Below are 15,801 nucleotides of genomic sequence, written 5' to 3'. Positions count from 1 at the left end.
GGGCATGGCTCGGCGGAACTCCACACTCGTAGAGAGATTTGATAATATATAGTTTGAATTAAATAGGGCAACCGGCAAAAAGGGTTTAAAGGGGGTGTGCCTACTAAACAGTGAAATCAAACGTCGTGGGAAAGCGTGAAGCGGGGAAGGGCGTACCAAAAAGTGTTAAACCAAGTGTCGTGGGAAAACGTGAAACTTCAGTACTACTCAGTGATGCATTAAATGCTTCATGCACATGCCAGTGAAGCTACTGACGAGTCAAGAAACTATGTAGAGACATTGTGGATCAAGGTGTGTCTTATCACATACTAATATGACAGTATAGCCCGGCAATTTCGTATCGTAAGTCAGGATAAATTTCAATTCCGATAGCAGAGAGGCTCCAGACTTCCATATAACCATGTGTATGGATCAAACCATCTCAGCCGTCACGGTCACCTAATGAATGTGGATACTGAAGGTGATTTGTTAATTCCCGGTTAATTGATTTATTTCTCTTAATACTGTGTGACCAGTGCTTCACGTTCATTCCAAGCCGCCCACTTGCAACGACACAGTATGGTGGCTCCGAGAGCTCCAGAAATTTCCAAGTCGCACCCACAACCAAGTGCAGATGAGACGGCTCTCGCTGAGCTAGGATACAAACAGGAGTTTCACAGGGAATTCACTCCGCTAGAGGTAAGCTTGATTCAGGCTCTTCTATGTATGCGACACAAGCTAACAACTGCAGGTGTCTGGACTTGCATTCAGCTATGCTGGAGTGGTTCCTTCTATAGTGTAAGCCCCACTATGACACAAGACAATTGAAATAGCACCCTTGATGATAAGAATTCATTCAGCTCCGTGCTTTTCTATGCCATACCAAATGGTGGGCCTTTTGCGATGGTTTGGGGTGTAAGCTTTTATCACACGTGAGGGTTGAAACATCTCATCTTTCCTCTGTGCAGTGGGCAGTTGCTTGCCCCTTTATCATGTGCATCGGATTGACGATGGCAGAGCTCGCATCAGCGGCACCTACTTCTGGTGGTGTATGTCATTGGCATTGCCGCTATTCCACACCTGATTCAAGACAATCTAGCTATACTATTGGACTTACTCGCTTGCCTCTCCACGATGCCGCAATTTTCTGTCCTGGATAGTTGGCTGTAAGTCCTGCATTTTTATGCGACATGCAGCCAGTCCTGACATCTGCAGATGCGAATACCATAGAGATGATCGCGGGAGTCGGTAAGACGAGTCTCATTTTTCAATAGTCTCCCCCTGATTATGTGGGGATAGCTTCCGTAAACTGGGCTTGTGCAATTCAAATCACTGCAGCAATCACTGTTACCTCCTCTGACCAGGCATATGCAGCTACCAATCAGCAACTCTAGTAAGCTCGTCCTCATGCAGACACGATAGTCTTCATATGGGTTGTTATAGTGGCATATACGCAGCTGTGCTTTTGTCACAAGCTGTCCTCGTGAGCTTTGGTACCAAAGTTCTGGCAAGGTTACAGAGACTATTCACGTTGGTGAATGTGCTGTAAGTGTTGTAGAGTTCGTGTATGATCATTGTTTTAAATCTTCCGATAGCCTTTGCTTCATAATCATCATCGCGCTTCCGATCGCAACGCCATCAGATTATCGAAACACTGCAAAATTTGCGCTGGGGGATTTCACCAATTGTATGTACTATCGTTCAACTAGTCTCGCAGCTCATGATCAGTTGCAGTAATCGGCTGGCCATCTGGATTCGCATTTATTTTGAGCTTGATGGCTCCTCTTTCTGCAATAGGTTGGACCATATTCTCTCGAATTATCACGCCATGAACTATCTTTAACGCACCAGGTGGTTATGATGCTGCCGTTCATATGAGCGAGGAGGCCTCGAATGCCGCTACTGCGATACCATGGGCAATAGTAAGTGATACTAGAAATGACCAATTGTTGTATTTATCCCAGTCAGATTAGTTCCATTGCTTTATCGGCCGTCCTTGGTTGGGGTATGTTGAATAACATCTCAATCTGATCTTGATGACATATTCTAATCCAGGGATCAACATTTCCCTTGCCTTTTGCATGGGCACTGATATCATCAGCGTCTTAAACAGCCCTTTAGGCCAGCCTATGGCACAGATCTTATTCAATTCGCTCGGGCAGAAAAAGGCCCTGGCTCTGTGGTGGCTCATTATTGTAGCAGAGTACGTCTTAGCACCGTAAGATGCATTCACAGCCTAATATTAGAGCAGGTACACGATGGGATCGACGTACCTCCTGGTTGGCTCTCGTCAAACGTTTGCATTTGCTCGTGATGGAGCCCTCCCTTTTTCACGGTACTTGTACCGGATCAATCGCTACACAGAAACACCCGTCAATACAGTTTGGTTTGACACCATCTGCGCTCTGGCCATTGGACTTTTGGCGTTCGTAAGTACCGAAGCCATCAATGCGGCATTCACGATTAATGTCACCTCATCGTATGTCGCTTACATACTGCCGATCACGACCCGCTTTGCGCTCAAGAATGATTTCAAACCCGGCCCATTTTATCTGGGGAAACTGGTGGGTTCATCAGCAGCGATGTATTATTGAACTCATACGTCTGCGCAGAGCTTTCCGGTCGCTGCGATCGCTGTGGTGTGGATGGTCTTCGTGATCCTTGTTTTCTTCTTTCCCGCGACCCCGCAAACGACGATACAAGAGATGAACTATACGGTTGTGGTACTTGGAGCGTCCATGTTTCTCGCAATTTTCTGGTATTATTGTCCGGTGTACGGAGGCGTGCATTGGTACACTGGACCCATATACAACTTTACACCGGCTATCGGAGGTGAAGACGGACACCGTGACGAGGATTTGATGTCGGAGAAGGAACGAAGTGATGCAGATGTCTCTGTTCGAGCGGTGGATTCAAAATCATAAGTAGTATTCATTCTTTTCCCAGTCCAAATTCAGTATTTTGATATAGGGTGTAGAATCAACGGATCTCATCTACATCGTAATTATACACGCGAGGGATCTACTCAAAATCTTCATAGGATGAATAAATTCCCACTCAATCCTAGCAGTTTACCACACCATCTTCCGAACCGAGTCCAAACTGCATAGGGTGCAGAAATAGTTGAAGCGTCTGCGAAGATGTACAATAGACATGGGGAGTGTAGTGACCAGTTCGTGCACCTCCTTTTTGACGCAGAGACCAAAGATATTCGTGGATCTGAGAAAGTATCATGGCGATCTTGTCATCTTTCACTTCCAGTTGGTCAGAAGCGTCATATTTTCTTAAAAACGGTCAACAATGATGCACTTACATCACTCCGGCAGAGCCAACCCCTACTTTCGGGGTAGGAAAAGAAAGAATCGAATTTGGTATGGGTCGAGCACGGGGCAAGCAGAGATAAGACACGCTATCGGCATCTGTGACTTGCCCGAATGATACTCCTCGTTACGTGATAGAGCGATAAAACTTGTCCAATCCTGAAACACAAACCGAACTACGTCTGAGTGATCCAATGGCACCTCCTCAGTAGAGCTGCCACCAATGTCTTATGTGTGATATGAAGAAGCGTACGACACCGTCCTCCGAGTAGGTCCAACACAGACAGGCTAGTAGAATAGTACTTGGGGAAAGCGGAGATGCATTGGACCATTTGAAAGACCGAATAACGATACGGAGATGAACGTGGCGCTTTGTGTGCACAGCACTGTGAAGCTGTGGAGATAACGAATACGTGCCCTGGAAGGCAACTTATACCAACACTCGCGCGGCCTTCTCGACCCCAAAAGCAAACATCCGCTATCTTAGCTAGCTACCAGCCTGCCCCTCTCGTTATTGCGCGGAGTGAATCTGTCCCAAGTGGGACTTTAACGTGAGTGATACTGTGGTTGGGAGTAGGAAAAGCTGAAGTGAGGAAAAGACACGACCACTCCCCGGCCGGTATCTAGGGATACCTCCTGTATACGTCGTCCCGAAGCTGTCCTGTGAGCCAGATAGAATTCGCCTGGGTGGAACCTCTCGTGAGTAATCCCTCCAGGAATTTCTATTGACATGCCAAAGTCAGGTGAAAGCAGATAGGCCAGTGAAACCACCCACCATTTATACCCCCACAGGACAACTCATTCTGAAACAAGGATCTGCTCTCGCGCATATAATCCACGATTCCCTTGATCAAGATCCCTGAGCGCCCATCATGACTTCTACTGCCGCTAATGTGAAAAAGACGTCAGCAGTAACCCCCTGCAAGACGATGCGAGGCCATACCTTGGGAGTTAGTAAAGGCGTTGCACACCTGCCCGGTGGGCATCGCATCATCACACGTTCCCACGACAGCTCACTTCGACTATGGGACCTAAAGAGCAGTGCACAGATAGGTAGCGAGTGGCGAGATGAAGGGGATGAGGCAGTAATACTTGCCATGTCGTTGTCTCCAAATGGCAAGACTATTGCCAGCGGAAGCAATGACGGGACAATGAGATTGTGGGATGTTGAGACGGGGAAGGTTGTCGTCAAGTGGAAAGAAGACAGTTCTTTTGTGCAGTCAGTGTGCTGGAGTCCAAATAGTGGGCAAGTTTTGAGCGGATCAAACGACGGGACGGCAAGAGTGTGGGATGTGAAGAGCAGCAAACCAGTCGAAGGTCTGAATCCAATCAAGACAGGACACGAGTCGGTGCAAGCGGTGAGCTACTCACCCGACGCGTCAATGATTGCCACAGGAGGATTTACTTATAACGAAAATGGAATCAAAATCTGGGACGCGAAGACGGGCGAGCTGCTGTCCATGATCAAACTCGATCGATCAGTTTGGAGCTTAACCTGGACATCGGATGAAAAGAAGCTTATCGCCGGGTGCAAGTATGGCCCGATTACCATATTCGACACTGCCACATGGCGGCTGATCGCTGTTCTGAAGGGTCACACATATACTGTCGAGTCCCTCACTTTATTTCCCAACGACCGCCTCCTTGCGAGTACATCTTGGGACGGAACAGCGCGTCTCTGGAATCTTGACACAAACCTCCAAATCGGGCCACCTTTTCGACACAACCATACTTGTGCGTCCTTCTCCACTGATGGAAAGCTGCTCTTCACTGCAGGTTGGGAGGATAAAAACGTGTACATATGGGACATCCAAGATATCTTCAAAACAGCTGGCCTAGAAGATCTCTTGTCCATACCTGATGTGAGTGCCAACTTGACTCCAACTCGCTATCTCATTCCCAATGGCTATCAGGCACAAAAATCTGAACTCAAAAACAATGTATGTATCATTTTGTGACTTTTCGAGAATGAAACACGCTAATGTCCCACACGCAAAAGTTATCAGATGTACGCTGTGTCTTTTCCTGACCTTGATACCGATCCTGATATCAACATTCCAGGCTAATGCTACGCGACGTCCGCCCATCCGTCCAGCCCCACGCCAAGTGCCACAAGGTTTTTTCGATAACGTGCAAGGCGGCAGTCCTGTGAGTCACCACCATTTACCTGCACAAGTTATTCTGATTTTCATATTTTCAGTCATCCACTACACACCCTGATCCACCTCTGCATCGCCTCCGCAATGCTTTTGCACTATCCTGGGGATCACGTCCACGTGCGCTGCTCGCTGGCCTTCCCTCGCTCTTCCACCGTTCCCCACCCAACACCGATGAACTAAACGAACTTCAGCAACGTCCACTGGGACCTGGTACCTCCTCTCGTCGCAGTCCTCCTGTTGTCGATGTTCCTGCACTAGATGACAAGAAGGTATGTCGTTTGAGGGATGTGTTATCAATAGCTAGCATCTCAAGTTTTATATGCAGGCACTGTATGTTGCTCGGCGGCCGGAACGAGCTCGCGACAAAGCAAAATGCGTCGACAACTCCAAATGGTGGGCTCGTGCTGTGCTGTTCCTCTGCTGTGCGTCTTCGTCCAACGACGACGGTCACTGATGGTTTTAGAACATGAACGATCATATTCACATTAATATCCTCCTTCTATTGTATTTCAGCGCTTTTCTGTTATAATTAATGACAATCATTGACGCCACATTCTAATTTGTCTGTAAAGTGACAGCTCCATTTGCACGCCGGTTGGCGAGGACTGTCTCGCTTGGAGGAGCTCAGTTTGACTTGCTCTATAAATCTATCAAGTACATTCTATGTGAAGTTGACGATTCACTATCGCAGTGGCCGGCCCGGGTCGAGCAACTTTGAAACTGTAAGACCAAGACTCTCCGCGAGCAGGTTTGCGCCAAGGCCTTCCTTACTTGCACAAAATTCATAAAGGATTTCAATGCCAACCCAAAGAGTGCTGCTATCACCAATGCGCTATGTGAACCCTTCCTCGGGAAGTAGCTACAAACGAGTATGTGATTGTTCGTCCCCCTTCGAAAACGCACTTCATACCACGTCATTAGGTTTTAAAGCTTGTGGAGCGCAGTATTCAGTTCGCTGATACTCTTACGTTGCTCAGACGAGCTGATCGCGAGACAACGCCGGCTTCAATCAGACCCAATGCTCTACATGTCCTTCGTCTTTTCATGTAACCGGCGACATGACCGTCGTGCGTGAGTTCTGCTTAACACCACCTAAATTTCTGCTACACCCAAAGTTCTTATTCAAGATCTCCTTTAGTAGGTTCCATATCACCTCACGAATGATTTGTTTTTGCTTCACCTGATGAGTGAGACGATTTCCTTCACTCGTTAGATATTGCGCTTACCGTACGCAGACTAAAAGCATCTTATAGTTCTCATCTTCGCAGGATGCCGGGTCTAACATGGCCATCAGGGACGGCAGACTGGTGGGGATATGCCTCGCATCGAGACCTTCGCACTGGGGACACCGGGGGTCCCCTACACTAGTATAGGTTGTCCTCCATATAGAGATCTCAAAAAGACACGAACTTGTATTTTTTTTGGAGGAAAAATATTCGACATGCTAGTAATACTCTTCCAGGGATCATCGACTTTGAAATGGAAAAATGACTAGTAACCACGAATCAGGAACACAAGACAGGGTAGCACACGTGTGTGCTGCCTCGTCGTCCCTTGAATATAGTTTGAAATAGACTGGCTGCAGGACACGGAAATCAAGTACGGCACTCTGTCAGATGTTGACACGAATCACCAAGTTGGAAAATGCACATGACGGTATCGTGCCTGGGCGCTTCATCTGCACAGGTTGTGAACCTGTGGGGACGAAGATATCAAATGGAACACGCACCTTAGTCAACAACTCGAATGACCTCTCAGACAACCCCTTGAGTTCCAAACTTTCGCTGTATCAATCATAAATATTCAATCTGCACCTCTCGTTCGTCAATGGTATTCATCTGTGTCAAAGTCTTCTGAGCTGTAAACGATACGGTTTCTCCAGAAAGGTATATATAGAAAAAGCTATAAGCCTGCTCGCTGACTGGTATCATGTATCGTCGTACAGATCCGATAGCAAACATACACCAGTCCCGAGGCCGTCAGGATCGATTTCCTTTGATAAATTAGAGCGTGAGTAATGTCTTATGCTCGTCTGTCGAGAAGAGTTGAGGTCAAAGCAGGTAGACCAGTGAACTCACCTATAATCGATGCCTCCGCAATACAACCCAAAGATCAAGCAAGCTGCTTCTCGCGCATACGGGCGTAGACCACGATTTCCTTGACTTGGGATCCTCGAGCGCCCGCCATGTCATCTCCTGCTTCGGAGATAAATAAAACGTCAGAATTAACTCCCTGCAAGACAATGCGAGGCCATACCAAGTACGTATTTGGTGTTGCGCATCTCCCGGACAGGCAGCGCATTATCACATGTTCGGGCGACGGCTCACTTCGACTATGGGACCTAGAGAGCGGTGCACAGATAGGTGACGAGTGGAGAGATGAAGGGGATGATGCACCAGTATGGACCATGGCATTGTCTCCAAATGGCAGGACTGTTGCCAGCGGAAGCAATGACGGGACAGCGAGGTTGTGGGATGTCGGGACGGGGACGGTTGTCATCAAATGGAAAGAGCACGCTCAAGCTGTGGAGTCAGTGTGCTGGAGTCCAAATGGTGAGCAGGTGGTGAGCGGATCCTTCGATGGGACGGTAAGAGTGTGGGATGTGAAGAGCGGCGAACCCATCCAGGGTTTGAATCCAATAGAGACAGGGCACCAGCACGTGAACGCGGTGAGCTACTCGCCAGAGGCAACAATGATCGCGACCTGCGGACGCGATGGAATTAGAATTTGGGACGCAGAGACAGGCAAATGGCTCTCCACAATCAAACTTCATCTACCAGTTTGGAGCTTAACCTGGACATCGAACGAGAAGCTTATTTCTGGTTCGAGAAATGGCTCGATTAGAATATTCGACACTGCCACATGGCAGCAGAGCGCCGTTCTCGAAGGTCACACGCAGGGTGTCAAGTCCATCACTTTGTTGCAGAACGACCGCCTCCTTGCGAGCACATCATGGGACGGAACAGCACGTCTCTGGAATCTTGACACACACCTTCAAGTTGGATCACCTCTCCAACACGACAAGGACGTCCAGTGTGCCGCCTTTTCCGCTGATGGAAAGCTGCTATCCACAGGTTGCGATGACGAAAACGCATACGTGTGGGATATTCAAGCCATCCTCAAAACAGCTGGCATAGAAGACCTCATGTCCATACCTGATGTGAGTGTAAGCTCAACTCTCACTCGCTATCTCATTCCCAATGACTGTCAGTCACAAGTATCTGAACTCAAACAGAAAGTATGTATCATCTCCTGGCTTTTCAAGAATGAAACACGCTAATGTCCCATTCATATAAGTCATCATCAGGTGTAAGTTGTGTCTTTTTCTGCCCTTGATATTGATTGTGATATCGACATTCCAGGCTAATGCTAAACGACGTCCCGCCATCGCCAATCGTCCACCCCCACGTCAAGTGTCATCAGGATTTTTTGACAAAGTGCAGGACCGTAGCACTGTGCGACACCACCGTCTCATATCTCCCTGCTTTCTCTGACTTCTATATTGTTAGCTGCCCTCCTTGGGATCACGTCCACGTGCCCCTCTCGTTCACCTTCCCTCCCTTTTCCGTCGTTTGCCACCCAACATTGATGAACCAAAAGAACCTCATCAATGCACGGGATATAGTACCTTCTCTCGTCGCAGTCCTCCCGTTGTCGACGTTCCTATGCTGTGTGACAAGAAGGTACGTCTTTTGTGATGTTATCAATGGCTGGTCTCACAAGTTTTATCTACAGGGAGTGTATGCTACTCGGCAGCCGGCACGAGCTAGTGATAAGGGGACACTCATCAAGAACCCTGCATGGTGGGCTCGTGTTATGTTATTCCTTTGCTGTGCATCTCCTTCCACCGATGGCAGCCATTAATGGATGCAGCACATCAACGATCTTGATATCTAGTTTCTCTGTTTTGTTATCTTGTTGTAATGTATCTTTCGCTATACCACCAGTGACTTCTCGCATCCTATATTACCTGTCAAGCGGGTGAGTTGTCCATATAGCCTGTAGGAGACTGGAAGTTCAGTGTAGCCTAATATCAACTAATACCATTTTAGACTCGCACATGTGTCACACTGGAGGACGTCTGCAGCTCATTCTCTGATTACCAGTGTTTCAGGTTTTGGTTAGCGATCATTTGTTGCTTGGCTATTCCAATCTCCGCGCGACCATCGACTATTTGGAACACTGGTGCGCAGACCTAAGTACTCCACATATACCGTCTGAATTTATCCACGCCACCATGTGTCCAAGAACGCCAAACAAACAATCCACGTACTCACTCATCCATACGACATCCGAGCCACCCTAGCTACGTTTTTGTACGAGTTTGCTCATTCCCCAATTGAAGACGATGATTACGTTGAGGATAAAGTCTTACGCCGAGTTCAAACTGCACATGACGGAGCATCGGCAGACATTAATGCACTATCTGCTCTCTGGCATGCATTCATTCCAGCCAAGCTATTACTGATCATGTAGTAGTTTACAACCCGTAGGTTCTGCCTAAATTCATGTCATTCGACAGCGATGACCACAAACCGATCGGTACTCCTGAATCCTTCATTTTTACACTCAGGATATAAAAGCAAGTCGTCTTCCTACTGTATCCCTCATCCTCAGGGAGATATGCCCTAGCAAATTCGTCACCTTGCATGATAATGCGTTTCTCCTTCCTCGCCGTTATCGTTGCTTTGACATCATCTATGGCTGTCAGTGCATGCGTCAACCAACACGGGAAATGCACCCGGGACAAACAATGTTGCGCGGGCATGAAATGCATAAATCATGTGAGTACGAGTAGTTTTGTTTGCACCCAGGATTCAACAACATGACTGACCCTTGCGCTGTGTAATTTAGTATCAGATTCAGAAATGCGATTTTAGCCAGAGCGGCAGCGCATCGTGAAAATGAATTATGCTTTCACTTGAGCTTTGGTGCCGTGGTCGAATGTTGATGGTGCCGTACGTAGTTCTGGGTCGGTCAGTGTGGCTGCTTCTGCACAAATTCAACATTGCCTGCGCAGTGCATATTGCAGGGGGACCTTTGAGCTTATCTTTCAGGAGATAATACTCCATAATATGACATTGACTTGAAGGCATGACATATGAGTGACTACGTGAATACTACGATATTTTGGTCTTGAGCGGCACCGACATCGATTCCATATAGTACATAATGTCATCTTCAAGCAAAGGTTTGCGCATCTGTTGTGTTCATCGTCTCTGACAGACGACCATACCTCGCGTAAGCATTTTTGGTGATAGGAGGCTAGCTCAGTGCACTCAGGCTAGCACAGGGCTCAGGCTTTAACTTTTCTGTCGGATGGTATTAAGATTGATTGCACTCAAAAAACACCACCCCATCGTAGTATGCAAGCTAATATCCATGGATTTAAACAGCAAGTAGATTCATTTTCATAGTTCATATCCATAAGCATAATAATTTACAACATACATACTTAAGTAGAACAGCGCATAGACTCTATCTTCACAAACCAACCTTCTTCTGCACAGATTCAGCAATTTCCCACCTGCTGAGACCAATCAGCACCAACCTCCGGCACGATGCCAGTTGGATCACCCGCGTTCATGATGCGGCGGTAAGAGCCATCAGCGCGTGCATCGAGGGGGCAACCCTGTGCTAGCGCCAAATAAATGAAGTAACTAAGTGTCTTCCTGAAGTCGCTTGGATCCTCCATGTCAAACAGGATGGGCTCTTGCGAAGGGTCGTCGCGAGGAGCTTTCGGATAACTATTGATCATCGCACTGATGACGTTCGGGTCCTGCTCTCGCAAAAAATCACGATAATCATTGTGAGGCCTGTAAGACTGTCCATGATCAGGAGCAGCAATGCGTGGAATGGTGATGCGAGATGGAACCCGCCGCAGGTTTGTACGCGAGCTGTATGCAGAATGCGAGATGGGTGGACGCTGGGAGTGGGTGGTAGGAATGGGGCAAGCGGGGGGAACAGGAGCAGAGGTGTGCGAGCGACCAGCGCTCGAGTTGACGCGTACATAGTCCGCCTGTCTACCGCTCACCGCTACGCAAACCTGGTTGTCAGCTATTTGCAGCACACTCGCGACAGCTTGATCATCGGTGGTCTCATGCTGCTGTTTGCGGACAAGGGAAGAGTAGGCAGTGGCGGTGGGCCGCGAAAAGCACGCGACTGAAGGACGCTGCTGAATCGTTCGTTGTCTGCCTGCGACATGATGATAGCTTGTGTTGCATTTCTGCAGGGGAAGTTGGGGCCTACTATTCTTTGAGTTCAACGAAGTCGTTCTTAAGGTGCTGCGAGGGGGCCTCGGAGGTGGTGGTGGGGGGTTGGGAAACTGGTCTAACAAGTCCGCGTACATGTCAAAGTGGGCACGAGGTGGTGTAAGGTCTCGGAGACCTTGCGCGCGACGGATGTCCAATATCCCCGGAGCTTGCTCGATGTAGACGATGTCTGAAGTTTTGAGAGGAGCCTTACCACGGTACGTGGGTTTTACAGGATCAGCGCGAGGGTCACGCGTGCTCCCTTGTGAAGACAGTCCATATGACATCGATTTGGAGTGCTTAAGCGAGGGCGTCCTGTCGTCGTGAGACCTGAGGGGCATCGGTTACCATTATACCAACAAGTGGAACCTGAAAACAGTTGACTCACTTTTGGAACAATTTCTTGAAAGAATTCATGGTTGATATTCGAAGAAAAGGATGAGGAGTTGCAAAGATTGTGAGAGGTTGACTGTGAAAGTGGCCAATCTGCGTTGCAATATATATGAGCTGGGCAATTGTGGACGCACCATGGTCATCCACATCCACAACCTCAAATTCATTCTTCAAAGTCCACAACCGATGTAGGCATTAGTGGATGCTTTGATTACCCACCTAAAATTGATGGCGCCCCATTGTATTACAAAGGCACAATGTGCAACAACTGACGAACTATCTGCCACAGGCCAAATGGATGCATCGCGCGACGTGTTCGATGTTTTTCGAGAGCTCGTGATTGTGGACTCGCGATAAGACTTACTGGAGATGGTGGCTAGACTGATGTGGCTCACATCTCGTGCAACAAATGATCGTTAGTCCTAGAAAAGAAGATACACAGACGCACTGCATGCAGAGGATGGGCCGATAGCCATGATATCATGGTGGCCATGACGCCTTGTACAATGTTGAAGGGAGCTTCAGTAAGACGTTTTCTACCATGACATACTGACGTCAATGCTGAAGCAGATATCTCCAAAATAAGATTACCGTGAGCCCGCAACTGATTCATCATTGGTTATGTCCATCCAAATCATATTCTGAGAGTCCGAGAAAACGATGATGAGTCATGACGTGTGTTAGAAGAACAAAATTATACTTGAGCTCTGATATATATAACTTTGTACATTTACAGGCCACTGGAATGCATGGTATGCTCAATATTTATGGTGTCCTTGACAAGTAAATCATTCAATGAAGGTGTCGTACCGTGTGTACTGCTAGATTACTGCCTCGACATTGTGAGCTGGAAGTTGGCATTCCGAGTCATTTCAGAGCCTGAATTGATTATTGTGGCATGTACTTCCTCGACATTGTGAACTAGAGGCTGTCGACATTCAGATATGCACCACAATATGGTAGATTGAATATTGTCGCTGTGGTGTGGTCAAAGAAAGTTAAAATCCTTACTTGACTCTACATAGACAGCTGAATCAGCTCGTGATCCGCTTTTGGATAGGGCGGGAGGGGCCAAATATATGTAAATACTCTCCTCCTCGTCTCTGGCATTGGCGCCAGTCAGCACGTTGCCGAGACCTTGTACATCTTTCGATTCCGTGTTCTAAACCAGCATTTTTGGCCTCACAACAAGCACCCTGCTGGGATTGCCTCTCGACATTGCAGGACTTACGGAGGTCACCGGTCACTCCGCGTCGCACAGCGACCAGCGCATTCTATCACTTCTATTGTCGACGACGTGTATTACCTTCGCTTTTGGCAGAGAGCTGATATACAATTTCTCTGTACGTTCTCTCGCGATCATACGATTATGTTTGCGCTAACCTGTTTCAGATCGTGGGCTCAGAGCTCTATCGTCTTTCGAGCTCCGGCCCGGGTACCTTGAGCTTGCCCGTCCATTTTTTCTGGGATGACTGTCTCCCATAGAAAGCGACAACACCAACCGGATGAAATCCAAAGTATGTGGTTTCTTCCACCCATTCCAATGGTGTCTTCTGCTCCGTGGAATATCTTTCTCACGCTTCATTTACGTAAACTGTGCAGCTGTAAACGAGCCAGGCTTGCAGATTCAATGTGATTGCTGTCAATGCGACTTGACCCATTCTGCTCGTATCAAGTGCGCCGATCCTGTCTGTGAACCGGGAGATGGCGTGGATATCTGCCCCACCTGCTTTTGCGCTGGCAAAGAGTTCGCCAAACACAAAGCAGGTCACGCATACCGAGTCATTGTACGACAAATTCGCACTTGACGTATGTCCTATATTGATTGACATGTTAGGAACTTCACTCTTATCCAATTTTCTCTGCTGACTGGGGAGCAGATGAGTAAGTTACCTCATCGGAGTCATCGCTTCATCTGAAATGTATTTATAGGGAGCTCTTACTTATCGAGGGAATATCTCAGGAAGGCCTCGGAAATTGGCAGATGATCGCAGAACACATTGGCACTCGCACAAAGGAAGATGTAGAAGAACACTACAATAGCATATATGTCGATTCCGCCGATTGGCCACTTCCTGTACGTCCATATCATTCAAGCCTGTCCTTTCACTGAGTAAACTGTATTACAGCGGATGGATGTCGAATTCAACATTGATCCAGATGAATTCCAGGCTCGCAAGCGCAGGCGAATGTCAACCATGACTACTTCTTTACCTCCTCCACCCAAGGTAGCCCCAACCTCCGCTCCCGGGGTACACGAAATTGCCACTTTCCTCCCTGGTAGACTCGAGTTTGAACACGAACTCGATAATGAAGCGGAGGATCTTGTGAAGGATTTAGAATTCGGAGTCTGCCATACATGGGGCGGTGATCAGATTATAGAAGATGAGAATGACGCGGATGTCCGCGCCAGGGCACGGATGCAGGAAGAACGCAAAACTGTTGCCGGTTCCAGGAACAGCAGTCAGCCACCTATCAATGGTGTCAATGGCATCATGAATGGCAACGGACATATTCCAATGAACGGCGATTCGCGTGTCAAGTCAGAGGAACCGTCTAGTGAACAGCAGGCCTCAACGGAGGATGACCCAAATGCGGAAGAAGCGACACTGCCTCCTCCATATGAGACGGACGAATCACTCGCCTTTAAGCTGACACTGATGGAGATGTACAATCAGCGTCTCGACAAACGACGAGAGGCCAAAGCTATCATGTATGAACGAGGTCTTTTGGAATACAAGAAGGTATGTCGATGTATGTACGTACGTCACAAACTAACTTTTTTTTTCAGATGCAAGCTGCGGAAAAGAAGCGTCCGAAGGAAGAAAAGGACATTGTTCAACGGCTCCGACCGTTTGCTCGACTTCAGACTGCTGAGGATTTCGAAGTTTTCACAGCTGATATTCTCTGTAAGAACTTGTAATATTATAGTGGAAAGGCGCTGACGATGTAGCTGCAACAGACGAAGCTATGCTGAGAAAGAAAATACAAGATCTGCAACATTATCGGCGAATGGGACTTACCACTCCGGCTGATATCGATAAGTTCGAACTCGATTCATTCGCAGGGTAAGAAATGTCCCATAATTGTTTTTTCAAGTCATGCAGCTTACCTGTATGGTTAGGCTCAAGCGAAAGCAAATTTATCTCGCGACTACTATTCTTCAGAACGTCTGGCACAGCTCCGTGCATCAGGCAGTGCAAGTATGTTATTTATTCATTTTCCCTGTTTACATTCTTTATTGACACTACTGCAGGAGATTCAGAAGGTCGCAAAAGTCACGAGAGAGAATCAACTCCCAAACTTGGGACTCCTGCTGGAACGGGTCCTCCAATCCGCAGACCACGTTCGTTTATCCCATCCGAAAGCATGATACAATGGCTCACTTTACTATTTAGCCGCTCCTCTCAATCTTGCCAATAGCCCATCCTTGCATTTACTTACCCCAGCCGAGCAGACGCTCTGCTCGCAACTCCGAATTCTACCCAAACCATATCTCGTCATCAAGGAGACCCTCGTCCGGGAGTATGCTCGTCGTGGGGGCAAGCTTCGCCGCAGGGAAGCGCGAGACCTCGTCAAGATCGATGTGAATAAGACGAGTCGAGTTTGGGACTTCTTGGTGCAGGCCGGTTTCCTCAAAATCACGCCGGACCCGCCTCCTGCTCCAGCCGCTGTTCAGGATACCTCGTACGTGTAATT

General features: G+C 47.8%; 5 protein-coding genes across 5 annotated transcripts; 4 read left to right on the top strand and 1 right to left on the bottom strand.

Annotated features, from left to right (window-relative positions):
• Nucleotides 1-558: 558 nt before the first annotated feature.
• Nucleotides 559-2,903, top strand: F5891DRAFT_949673 (amino acid/polyamine transporter I; the record flags this gene model as incomplete). The annotated part of the gene is made up of 15 exons (XM_041374894.1): nt 559-678; nt 731-777; nt 840-894; nt 948-1,028; nt 1,079-1,145; nt 1,195-1,227; nt 1,279-1,372; nt 1,423-1,524; nt 1,575-1,666; nt 1,714-1,776; nt 1,831-1,901; nt 1,948-1,984; nt 2,035-2,182; nt 2,231-2,543; nt 2,592-2,903. The coding sequence occupies 15 exons, from the start codon at nt 559-561 to the stop codon at nt 2,901-2,903; spliced, it is 1,635 nt and encodes a 544-aa protein (XP_041227492.1).
• Nucleotides 2,904-5,087: 2,184 nt separating this feature from the next.
• On the top strand, nt 5,088-6,014 carry F5891DRAFT_1172340 (uncharacterized protein; the record flags this gene model as incomplete). The annotated part of the gene is made up of 6 exons (XM_041365582.1): nt 5,088-5,161; nt 5,213-5,243; nt 5,303-5,307; nt 5,361-5,447; nt 5,500-5,727; nt 5,784-6,014. Coding segments are annotated over 6 exons (554 nt in total), but the record flags the coding sequence as incomplete, so codon positions are not given.
• A 1,436-nt stretch (nt 6,015-7,450) lies between these two features.
• On the top strand, nt 7,451-9,699 carry F5891DRAFT_191263 (WD40-repeat-containing domain protein). The gene is made up of 8 exons (XM_041370854.1): nt 7,451-7,468; nt 7,528-8,618; nt 8,677-8,696; nt 8,756-8,767; nt 8,821-8,913; nt 8,968-9,141; nt 9,194-9,439; nt 9,511-9,699. The coding sequence occupies exons 2-8, from the start codon at nt 7,644-7,646 to the stop codon at nt 9,581-9,583; spliced, it is 1,593 nt and encodes a 530-aa protein (XP_041227490.1). The 5' UTR covers nt 7,451-7,468; nt 7,528-7,643; the 3' UTR covers nt 9,584-9,699.
• Nucleotides 9,700-10,929: 1,230 nt separating this feature from the next.
• F5891DRAFT_191091 (uncharacterized protein) lies at nt 10,930-12,323 on the bottom strand. The gene is made up of 3 exons (XM_041370853.1): nt 12,237-12,323; nt 12,098-12,178; nt 10,930-12,039 (listed from the first exon to the last, which is right to left on the bottom strand). Exons 2-3 carry the CDS (start codon nt 12,124-12,126, stop codon nt 10,971-10,973), a joined length of 1,098 nt encoding a protein of 365 aa, XP_041227489.1. The 5' UTR covers nt 12,127-12,178; nt 12,237-12,323; the 3' UTR covers nt 10,930-10,970.
• Nucleotides 12,324-13,570: 1,247 nt separating this feature from the next.
• On the top strand, nt 13,571-15,799 carry F5891DRAFT_949920 (uncharacterized protein; the record flags this gene model as incomplete). The annotated part of the gene is made up of 11 exons (XM_041374913.1): nt 13,571-13,619; nt 13,705-13,889; nt 13,940-13,986; nt 14,035-14,179; nt 14,232-14,846; nt 14,894-15,011; nt 15,065-15,146; nt 15,170-15,179; nt 15,227-15,305; nt 15,359-15,448; nt 15,501-15,799. The coding sequence occupies 11 exons, from the start codon at nt 13,571-13,573 to the stop codon at nt 15,797-15,799; spliced, it is 1,719 nt and encodes a 572-aa protein (XP_041227488.1).
• Nucleotides 15,800-15,801: the final 2 nt, after the last annotated feature.

The sequence above is a fragment of the Suillus fuscotomentosus genome (genome assembly GCF_016647785.1).
Source record: "Suillus fuscotomentosus strain FC203 chromosome Unknown F5891scaffold_19, whole genome shotgun sequence".
Lineage (NCBI taxonomy): Eukaryota > Fungi > Basidiomycota > Agaricomycetes > Boletales > Suillaceae > Suillus > Suillus fuscotomentosus.
Note: the sequence above shows the minus strand (reverse complement) of the source record. Positions and strands in the feature narration are given on the sequence as shown.

Excerpts from the sequence above, each read along its gene's own strand:
- F5891DRAFT_191263 (XM_041370854.1), top strand. The coding sequence starts at position 7,644 with ATGTCATCTCCTGCTTCGGAGATAAATAAAACGTCAGAATTAACTCCC. Across the intron at positions 9,142-9,193 it reads CTATGCTGTGTGACAAGAAG|GGAGTGTATGCTACTCGGCA; the intron begins GTACGTCTTTTG and ends TTTTATCTACAG. Across the intron at positions 9,440-9,510 it reads CTATATTACCTGTCAAGCGG|ACTCGCACATGTGTCACACT; the intron begins GTGAGTTGTCCA and ends ATACCATTTTAG.
- F5891DRAFT_191091 (XM_041370853.1), bottom strand. The coding sequence starts at position 12,126 with ATGAATTCTTTCAAGAAATTGTTCCAAAA. Across the intron at positions 12,040-12,097 it reads TTCAAGAAATTGTTCCAAAA|GTCTCACGACGACAGGACGC; the intron begins GTGAGTCAACTG and ends GATGCCCCTCAG.